At 36.9% G+C, this 10,503-nt stretch overlaps 2 protein-coding genes across 5 annotated transcripts; both read right to left on the reverse strand.

The window, feature by feature from the left end:
• Positions 1 to 2,725: 2,725 nt before the first annotated feature.
• On the reverse strand, positions 2,726 to 5,084 carry LOC112184910 (DENN domain and WD repeat-containing protein SCD1). 4 transcript variants are annotated; one of them, XM_040514887.1, is made up of 6 exons: positions 4,996 to 5,084; positions 4,047 to 4,173; positions 3,575 to 3,635; positions 3,373 to 3,456; positions 2,962 to 3,220; positions 2,726 to 2,886 (listed from the first exon to the last, which is right to left on the reverse strand). In XM_040514887.1, exons 2-6 carry the CDS (start codon positions 4,094 to 4,096, stop codon positions 2,741 to 2,743), a joined length of 600 nt encoding a protein of 199 aa, XP_040370821.1. In that variant the 5' UTR covers positions 4,097 to 4,173; positions 4,996 to 5,084; the 3' UTR covers positions 2,726 to 2,740. The 4 variants fall into 4 exon arrangements, with proteins under 4 accessions (XP_040370821.1, XP_040370819.1, XP_040370818.1 ...); XM_040514885.1 differs by having other exon boundaries at positions 2,726 to 3,220; positions 3,575 to 3,632; XM_040514884.1 differs by having other exon boundaries at positions 2,726 to 3,220.
• A 52-nt stretch (positions 5,085 to 5,136) lies between these two features.
• Positions 5,137 to 9,264, reverse strand: LOC112184843 (magnesium transporter MRS2-I). The gene is made up of 9 exons (XM_040513551.1): positions 9,249 to 9,264; positions 8,300 to 8,388; positions 7,673 to 7,747; positions 7,121 to 7,333; positions 6,200 to 6,220; positions 6,073 to 6,117; positions 5,947 to 5,991; positions 5,799 to 5,828; positions 5,137 to 5,698 (listed from the first exon to the last, which is right to left on the reverse strand). Exons 1-9 carry the CDS (start codon positions 9,262 to 9,264, stop codon positions 5,564 to 5,566), a joined length of 669 nt encoding a protein of 222 aa, XP_040369485.1. The 3' UTR covers positions 5,137 to 5,563.
• Positions 9,265 to 10,503: the final 1,239 nt, after the last annotated feature.

A 10,503-nucleotide genomic window follows, 5' to 3' on the forward strand; every position in this document is an offset into this window, starting at 1 on the left:
ACCTTCATATGCACATAGAGAATGCTATCATGATCTATCAATGCTCAAGGTTAACTACTCTCAAAACATTTTTCATGAGATAACAAAGACAACACATTCAAAGTAGTTAAGTTTGAATGAATGCATTCACTTCTTAAATTAGCATATGAAGATGAAAATCACAAATAACATCAAATGTAAATTAAAACGACAATTCATACAAGTTTGGCTAGGGCTTTCAACCCTATCCCCAACACAGTAACTACTCACTCATAATCATACAAATTAGCATCAAATCTATAAAGTACATCAAGGTAAATTAAAGAGTTAAGGAAAGAATGGACTAGTTGAAGCTTGACAAATCAATGGCTAGCTCCTCATTTGTTTTCCTCCTTCAATGCTTCTTGAATCCTCCTTGATGGTGGAATGGATGGATGGATGATAAGCTTCTTGATGGTGATGAAGATATGATACTCCTTTGGCCAACTTTGATGGTAGTGATGGAGTAATGGTGGTGGTGATAGAGGTTGAGGAGTATGGATATTATGGGTTTGGATTTTGGCTGGTGGATATGGAGGTTTTATGAAAGAGATGAAGAGAGAAAGAATATGTAATGGGGTGGAATGAGTGATGCCTCTTCCTTGTGAGAAGAGATGCTTATATATAGAAGAGAGAGAGAGAGAACGAAAGAGGAATAAAATAATGAACGGAAGCAAAAGGGAGCAGCTCAAGCATTGTAAGAAGCATGGAGGTGGAGTATGAGAGTGGTAATAGATCCTAAAAACAAGGGAAAGATGTATGGAAGAGATAGAGTAAAGAGAGGGAAGTAATGATGAGTTATGAGAGTATAGAGTAGAAAAGATATGGCTAAGGAAGAAGAGAGGAGCAGCTGCTCTCTTTATTATGCATGGCCGGGAAACATAAAAATGAAGAGTGTTGGGGTGGTTTTGGGTCACCAAAGTCAATTTGGCAACCAAATGAGAGAAGGTGCATAGGGATGGGATAATATGATGGACTAATCTTGCCATAATCTTGTTGAATTCTTCTAGGGCTCTCCTTGATAATTTCAGCATCATAGACCTTTCAAAAATGCACAAGAAATCAGTCCAAAGAAGGTTCTAGGCCAAGCTGCCATGTTTTGACTTTGTTTTCTGCTTCTGAAGTTTCCTTCAATTGAGTCTCCACTGAGACTTCGGAATTGACCTTCAACTTATTCCTCCCAAAATGTTCCTATCACTACTAGAATTTTTGCCTTTTACATCGGCCAAAAACCAATGTTAAAAAAAAAAACCATCTGATGTCTTAGTGGGTGATGTTAAAGATCACGAACAAAAAGACATCGGTCAAAAACCGATGTCCAGATCAACAATAGACATCGAATAAGCTTATGGAACCGATGTAAAACAGTTATTATGATAACATATTAGTGTGTTTAGATATTGTTAAACCTTCATATTTTGGCATTTAATGCTTAATGAAGTATAGGTCCAATAGCATAAATATTCATTCTAACATCGTTACTCATATTAGAAACGATGTTTATTATGGTATCAGACATCAGATTATTTTCATTTTGCCTGTCGTTTGTGAGGTTCACACATATTTTCCATATATCCTACTATTTAAGATTCAATCTACATTCCTTAGTATATAATAAACGATGTGCATTATTATAATAAACATCGTTTCCTTTTATGGAGCGATGTCCATTTTACCATTAGACATCGTTTCCCAAATTGTGAATCGATGTCTACATTGATTCCGGACATTGTTTCCCAAATTGTGAATCGATGTCTACATTGATTCCAGACATCGTTTCCCAAATTGTGAATCGATGTCCGCATTGATTCCAGATATCGTTTCCGAAATTGTGAATCGATGTCCACATTGATTCCAGACATCGTTTCCTAAATTGTAAATCGAGTTCCACATTGATTCCAGACATCGTTCCCTGTAGTTTACATCGACGTCGATTAGTTTTTTAAACATCGCTTCTTACTCAATACGTCGTTATCCATAAAAAATGAGACATCGATTTTAGTTTCGAAACTGATGTATTATCTCTTTCTGGACATCGTTTTGTAGTTTAACACTGATTTGAAACAGGTGTATATACATCATATCTTTTATATGAGATGATGTCCAAGAAATTAATTATAGCTGCTAAAATGCTTGTAATCCACATTCAACAACATGACATTCTGAATTAATTGAATATGGGGCATTGCATTAATTTCTGTCGAACAGCAGAATTGTTAATAGTTTCAAAAATAGGCAAAAACACCCCAACCTACATCAAGGCTAGCCCAAAATAGACCATTTTAATAACTATATGCAGTTTAGTTCACCTGCAACTGTACAACGTTCTACTTCAAAATGATTCTACAAAATCTAGCTAGCCTTACTCAAAATCACTTTGGTAGAGTCAGCATCTATAGCAAAGTCTGCAAATAGTCAGCTACTTCAATGAGGACCTTGTCAAGTTCCTCTTGGGTGTATACTTTCTGAGTCTTCGCTGCCCACTTTGGATATATTCAATAGCATAAGTCATAATCAACGGGTAAACTAGGATCCTAGATCTTAACCTGAAAGATTGCTGAAAGAATTAATATAACTCTTTATAGGATAGACTCTTGTGAATGGAGTTGTATGGTAGACTCTTGTGAATGGAGTTGTATGGTAGAAGCAAATAAAAATGCGAAGCTCACCGTGCAGTATGTGCTCCCACAGATGAAGAAACCTGCGTCTTCACGGTCACCCACTAGATCCCAACTTCCCTCCTTGTTACACAATGTAGAGCAGTGATAGGGCCAGTATGGCCTCTAAGTACTAGAACATTGGTTTGGGTTTTCTTCTGTCCAGCTGCAGATAATTCTCTCTTACGAGATGTCCCATTTTCATTTGTAGCTTCATGACAAGAAATTATGGTGATGTATCGAAAAAACATAAAATGCAAGCAACTAATTTTAGCAACTGAAATACCTGGAGAGCCACCATCAGAAGTCCATTTGCGAACACGACTGAAAGAGTTTAATCTGGTTGAATTATCCCTGCTGAACATGCTCTGAACCCAGCTCCTCCCAACACCGGAGGCCTCAACAGGTTGCTGACTCTCAACTGCAGCATCTTTTGAACGTGGAGATGCTAATCCATGAGACATGGATTGGGCCTTGAAAGAACTGATTCCCCAGTAACCAATTCGTAGTTGTTGAACATGCGACAATAACCCCCTCAGCTTTATCTGAAAACCAGTGAAAAAATTAAGGAACATCATCAGTTTATGAATTCAAGTGGAAAAGTGAAAGAAGAGGAAGGGGCAATAAAATAAAATAAAACACAAGGATACTACTGTAACTTGAGTAGAAACCAAAAGGAAACAAAAAATTTACTTACAAATTGTGTGTATCCAATGTTGTTCTTCTCAGCTATTGTTTCAATCATGTACCATGCATCAAGATCAGGAAGTCCTAGTCCAGTCTTCATGATGATATAAACCAAATTTGTTATTATTAGTCTTTTATGCTCATATTACAAAAAGTAAAGGAAATAATTAAGAGGTGCCAGGAAAAGTATGAATAGAGAAGAAATACAGAACCATGTGTAATTCCACCAAAGATAGCTGATCAGTCACCAAAGAGGCATAGTTGGCCGACCTGTAACAACAATAGATGATAACAGTAAGCAAATACTACTTTGCAACAGATAATATTTCACATGGCGCCCTAGAAGTTTCTTGTTTCTTGTGCACTAAGCAGGAGAGTAAATAATATTGTGGCATAGTGATCTAAATGACAACAAAAGAAAAAGAAAAAAACTTATATAGTATCCTCAGCTTCAATGGTACATTTTAATGTCAAAATTCTTAGTAACCAGATTCTTGATGTTTGTAAATAATGGTATTTTCCAATGTTTTCAAATGCGAAAGCGAAGGCGAAGGCGACCACCTAGAGCCTCGCGAGGCAAGTGCCTCAAGGCGTTGAGGTGACCGCCTTTCCCGTAATTATTATAATAATGCACTACATTTATAAATAATATGAATATACTTAAATAATATGAATCTGAGTTAACTCAATGAAGCAGTCATGGAAAAAGAGACGCAGCAACTGAGACAAGACATTCCTCTGCTGGTCGTTTAATTAGAATATCTTCCAAGTTACTTTTCTCCAGTTCATGTAGTGGCCTGATTACTGGGTCCTGCAACACAAGTATTTTAAGCACTACACAAATTAAGACCAAGACATTTCTGCTAATTTATTCAGAGTACTTTTGCTAGCAGAGTTTAATATTGTACTCTAACCAAGAAGCACATGACCACATTTGACAGAGAAGTTTCAAGATAGTCGGACTGAGGGACTTGTCTTTCCAAGAAGCACATGACCACATTTGAAGAATCATAATAATGGCACTCAAAGAATAAGAAACAATGGGTCCAGGACATATAAGAAAATGAGAATTAGGATACTATAAAGTAGAAAGACTCGAAGAGAGGCCAAGTCTTCCAACAACCAAAGCATGCTCACCAAGGCCAAAAGAAGGAATAGTTGTTCATGCTTCTGTAAGATAAATAAATAAAAGCAATGAATAAAACTACTTCAAGAATACATGGTGACCAGCACAATAAATACTATTTTCAAGCCATATAATGAATTATTCACTGTTTTTCTGATTAGTCTTGGTTTTCCTAACAATCTACCCAAAAAAAAAAAAAAGTGTATGGGGGTAGGAATTGACAGATATTGGGACCAAATTGTGCTGTGTCAATTTCAATTTATTTGGTTGAATAAACAAATCAAACATGACAAACTACGCAGTGGGGCAAGACCACCTTAAGGCTATGAACATTTAATCGCTATAATTTGCATTCTGTGCACCCAAAAGCCCGTCCAATTTATGAGATGTTTAAACTTACAGACACAGCATAAGTGTGCACTCATGCAATCACAAAATATCAGATAGATCATAAGTGCAGAACACAGGATTGAGTAGTCTAAAAGATAAATAGTCTAAAATTCTTACTTGTTTGAAGACCGTTCCATTAGACAGTCAAAGTAGCTTTCCCAGAAACTGCAATGATAAAAAAAAAATGATCAGTTTTTCTAGCAGGGGAGGAGAAGGGTTTTGGGGGGGGGGGGGGGGGGGGGGATGTGAGAGACCGATAAACATTAGATAGAGAGTCTAACATAAACAGTGAACCATCAGCCCACTTCATAATTAACTAATAGGACAACTAAACTGTAGGGCAATTAGAATAGGATGAGATGGCAAATTTTAGATAAGTTTAGGTTTCATGTGCTGCTAGCATGTTTCTTATCAATAATATATCATTCATTTGTTCCTCTCACAATTCTTATATATCTCTGCACTGATGATGAATTCCAACAAAACCATTCAGTTTACTTAGTTACACCTGATATTATATAATAGTTCTGTAGCTTTGAACACCAAAGGAGACTGAAACTGTAATGACTTATTCCATGTTCTGCAACTGATCAACACATATAAGACCTTCTTTTTTCTTTTTCTTTTTTCAATTTGAGGTTTGACCTAAGCATTAAAATTGATAATGTGATGGTCCAACAAGAATTTACACTGTACATACCCATTTGAATACATGCTCATGATTTTCGTTCCATGTATATGGAATGTTCATGCCAAATATTGCAGCCACCAAAGAATATATAGACACACAAACAGTTCTGGAACTCAGAAACAGCTCTAGCTGCATGTGACAGAGAACTTATTATGTTAACTATCAAAAGGGATATGTACTGATCATAAAATACAGGCAGAGTTTCTAAATCCATCCTAAAAGACATTACCTGAATTAGCTGATTCCGATGATTGTCAAGCTGCAACAAAAACGCATTAGATCAGTCATGTCAGTCTTAAAAGGTTCTACATAGCTTAGAAGAAGCTAGTGTGGAATTAGTGTATTGAAATCTTAATATCATGTTTCCAAATCAATACCTGGATGTTAATGTAATCCTCTGTGTCATCAATGTATTCACGCAGCTGGTAAGAAGAAATGGAATCACAATATTATCTTGTATAAATTGGATATTAGCATGCTGAAACAGCAATTCTAGTGCATATCGTGGTCAATTTATTCAACGTGCCTTCAATTTGCATAAAGTAGGCCTGCAAAGTAGATAACAAGATTCAACTTAGACCTCATCTTTGGCTTAACTAACAAGAGTACAAGACCTAAGAAAATTATAACCTCGAGCAACATCTCAAGCTCCTCCACGCTATGATGCACGGAAACGCGAAAATGCTCGCGTTTCCCATTTCGGAAACGCCCGGAAACGGGTTGGAAACGCCCGGAAACGCTCGGAAATGCGTATCCGAATTCGGAAACGGTTTGGAAACGTCTGTATCCAATGTGGAAACGCCAAAATGTAAATAAATAGGAAACGTGGGGATAAAATTGACTTTTTACTTGGAAATAATGAAAAAAAAAAAAAAAAACTGACTTTTCTTTCCCAACTCTTTTTTTTTTTTTTTTTTTTTCTGGCAAGTAGTACTACTACTAAAAATGATGCTCCCTCCTATAGGACCCTTCTACTTTCTTCTCTCTTTGTTATTACCATTTCTTTTTCTTCCTCCATTTATTTTATTTTATTTGTTTTCTCTATTTATTTTGCAAAAGCTTGAGCCTTTGGTTATGGGGGAGTGGTTTGTTTGTTTCTCCTCTCTTTAAACAAAGACAAAGAGATAGCTCAGAGGGCTTGGAGCTCGGGCAATGAGGGAGCTAAGAAAAGGAGGAGCAACTAAATAAAAGTTGAGGGCTTTACGATTGTTATTACCTTTCACTTGATGAACCACAATTAGAAGGGATTTTGTTTGAAGATGAAGACCTTGAGGATGTTGTCCAAGTTGAATGAAGTTGATGGTTGTTGACTTGTTATTAGTTGTGTTAACCTTTTATTTGAACATTTGGATTGATAATGTTTGATTGTCATAAACTAGTACTTTGTTTATGTTTCATATTTTTTTCTTTTTCTAATTATATATATATATATATATATTTAATTACCGTTTCCTTCACGTTTCCGTTTCCTATTACATTTAAGATTTGCCGTTTCCACGTTTCCGATCGTATCATATCCGGAAACTCGTACCCGTTTCCGTTCTTCTTAGCCTCCACGTCATTCTCCTCCTGAACTGTTGTTACACTTGCCCTGCTAGCTCTGGATACTTTAGAGCCTATGGTTATAGTAGGAGAGGCGAAAGACCAATTTGGAGCACCAGAGTCACTCACAGGTGAAGTCCCAACCAACTTTCTTGATAAGTAAAGGTCAGCCATGTCATCATCATCGTCATCGTCAAGTAGCTGTTCAAGTTCATCCCTTACCTACATCCAGTATTCCACTTAGGAATCAAGCGTATATATATGTAAATTTTAACTTATATGTTATACTAGTGATTTTACACTGTTGGTAAGGACCACAACAACATAACATTAAGGGAATTGATTAGAGAATTAAATCACGAACAAATCCGTGCATAACTCCATACAGATTAACCACAGTAAGGAGCAATTTCAACTATAGTCAAAGTACATCGAACAACATTAATCACTAGTTCATATAGGGAGAGTCAATAAGCATATATCAAATCAAGTTAACATGAAGCCATTCGAGCGGGAGCACACAATCCCAGCTGGGACATAAGATGAATGACTCAAACTTACCTTTTGAACCCGATTTGTCAACTTGGTCATTGCACTCTTCAGCTTATGCACTCGATCCAAATTACGACTGCTGATCTGCAATCAACTTTTAACTTTTTGAACAAAAGAGAGGAATCTACAAAACTTTTCCTTCCATCAATGTATGACAATATATTGTTCGATGTAGTAATGAGGTTTATGGAACACGGTTATGTAATCAAGACATTTCATTCCTTACACAAACAGAGTCAGGGTAAATAAATAAAACAGAAAAATGAAAATTTTTGCTAAGCAAGGATTTTACCTTGGAGGTAAGCTCATCTAAAGCTGGATAAGCATCACTCTCTAGTTCTCTTGTGCAAGCATCAAGAGAAGTACAAATAGCTTCTAGTGCAACTTCTAATGACCGGAATTCAAATGGAAAATCAAATGACCATGAAGCACAATATACATATTTAGTAAGAGAACAATCAAGATCTTGCCCTTCTTAGTGGTCTGGTACACTAGCTTACCTCCTATTTATTGACCCAAAACAGCCACCAATTAACACAACGTCATCGAAATCGAAATCCCAAAATTTGAAATCGGGATCCATTATTTTGTTTTGTGAAATATGAACAATAAGCGAAATGAAAACAAATAAATTACCAGGGTTTTGATGATCCTGTCTGGTTGGAGTGTTGGACTTGATGGCCGTATAGTTAGATCTGAAGTCGGAGGCACGATCTCCTTGGAGGCTTGCCGGAGTTAGGGTTTTGCGACTGGGGAAGCTCCATCATATCTCGTAAGAACTTGTAGTGTGGCTGCATAGATTTCATCTATGTCAATTCCAGTAAGGGAGCTTGCTAGCAGTTAATGAGGGGGAGAGAGACAGTAAGGGAGTGAGCGGAGGAGAGGGAGTCGGTGGTGGCCGTGAAAAGAGAGTGGGAGAGAAAGAGGAGAGGGCTAGCGTTTCGGGGAAGAGCCAAAGAGATAACGAAAGAAATAAAGTGAGGATGAAATGGGCTGCTAGAGAGAGTGGAAAAACTGACCTAAGTGCGAGGGAAAGGAAAATTTTGTTCCCCCGTGTTGAAATTTTTAACTTAGTCTTTTCCGCATTTTTTTAAATTTTCAGAATCAAATCGTAGACATCGGTCAACAGTAAAAATCGATGTCAGTAATATTCATAGAAATCGGTATTTGAGGAATCGATGTTAATGACATTTTTTTACATCGCGTGAATTCCTCACCGATGTAATTGTCATGATGTCTAAGGCCAAAATTCTAGTAGTGTATAAAAGTGTAGATCATCATGGTAAAATTTCAGAGCTTAGTTAATCGTGGTTTGGCCGAAAATTCTGCCTGAATCCGTACAGGTCCGGTTTTTCCCTTTTTCGTCTTTTAGTCAGAAATTGGGACCAATCTTTTGAAGGCCTTACACTCCGAACTAATTCTTTCACTCTTCATAAGAAATGATTCTTAGGATATCTAGAATGGAACTGAAAAGTTTCAACTCATTTGGAGTTCGTTTTATTAGGCTTCCGCTCCTCCTTCCTTGTCTAGCTCGCTTCTCTTAGCCGGAGTATGAAAATGTGCTAAAGTTGACTTTTTAGTGCACTTCCATGCATCTCCATCATTTCCTAGCATGATAAGTAAAACATAATAAATATATATAAATAAACACAAAAGTTAAGCAAAAGTACAAGATTAAGGGAATATTGGAATTGGATTAGTCAACATTAAATTGGACTTTAGAACAAGTAATTTCCATGTTTTAGGGCACAAATATGTATATGAATTATGATCCAACACCGCCGACAATGGTGATTGCATTGTGGCTCAAGCCAGGCTGCCTGCTAGAAAGCGCGAGCGGCCCAAAGGTTCTTTGGATTCTTGCCTAAGAAAGAAAGTGAGTTTGGCACAAAATGATCTATTAATCATCAATATAAATAATTCGTCTCATGAGAATTTTTCAGATTATGGGTATGTCCAAGAGACATCATTGGGGGACACTCCAATGTCAGAATCAATTTCAAAGAGTAGTGAGATCTCCATGAATTACACTAGTGTACATGAGACATTGAATAGAGATTCTAATATTCTTGATGATGCCTTTGCATATTCTGTTGCAAAAAGAATTATAGAATATGATGATATCGAACCTTGCTCAGTTGAAGAATGTCAACGAAGAGCGGATTGGCCTAAATGGAAAGATGCGGTCCATGCTGAATTAGATTCACTAGGAAAGAGATAGGTATTTGGGCCTATAACGCAGACACCCCCAAGTGTAAAGCCTGTTGGCCATAAATGGGTCTTTGTTAGAAAGCGTAATGAGAAAAATGAGGTTGTTAGATATAAAGCCCGCCTTGTGGCGCAAGGTATCTCACAACTTCTTGGAATCGACTACGAGGAGACATACTCTCTCGTAATGGACGTAATAACGTTCTGTTACCTTGTCAGTTTGGTAGTTTTCGAAAAACTTGACATGTTGCTTATGGATGTCGTTACAGCATATCTCTATGGGATCTAGATTCGGAGATATATACGAAGGTTCAAGATGGACTTCAATTACCAAAATCAACTGGCTCTAAACTATGGAGCGCGTTTTCTATAAGATTAAAATGCTCAGTATATGGATTAAAACAATCCGGACGGATGTGGTATAACCGTTTGAGTGACTACTTGATTGAGAATGGATATGTCAACAATGAAATATGCCCATGCGTGTTCATTAAAAGAACAAATTCCGGATTTGCAATTGTTGCAATTTATGTCGATGACATGAACATAATTGGAACTTTAGATGAGTTAAAAGAAACTACTAAGTACTTGAAATCTGAATTTGAGATGAAAGATATTGGGAAAACACGGTT

The sequence above is a fragment of the Rosa chinensis genome, chromosome 2 (assembly GCF_002994745.2).
Source record: "Rosa chinensis cultivar Old Blush chromosome 2, RchiOBHm-V2, whole genome shotgun sequence".
In the NCBI taxonomy this organism is placed as follows: Eukaryota; Viridiplantae; Streptophyta; class Magnoliopsida; order Rosales; family Rosaceae; genus Rosa; species Rosa chinensis.

What these genes read in the sequence shown, in the direction of transcription:
- LOC112184843 (XM_040513551.1), bottom strand. An exon ending in AGCTTGAGATGTTGCTCGAG is followed by an intron (nt 6,118 to 6,199) that starts GTTATAATTTTC and finishes TCTACTTTGCAG; the next exon opens with GCCTACTTTATGCAAATTGA. An exon ending in CGTTGAATAAATTGACCACG is followed by an intron (nt 5,992 to 6,072) that starts ATATGCACTAGA and finishes TCTTCTTACCAG; the next exon opens with CTGCGTGAATACATTGATGA.
- LOC112184910 (XM_040514884.1), bottom strand. Translation starts at nt 4,096, where the DNA reads ATGTCTTGTCTCAGTTGCTGCGTCTCTTTTTCCATGACTGCTTCATTG. An exon ending in CTTTGGTGGAATTACACATG is followed by an intron (nt 3,457 to 3,574) that starts GTTCTGTATTTC and finishes ATCATCATGAAG; the next exon opens with ACTGGACTAGGACTTCCTGA. An exon ending in ACATTGGATACACACAATTT is followed by an intron (nt 3,221 to 3,372) that starts GTAAGTAAATTT and finishes ACTGGTTTTCAG; the next exon opens with ATAAAGCTGAGGGGGTTATT.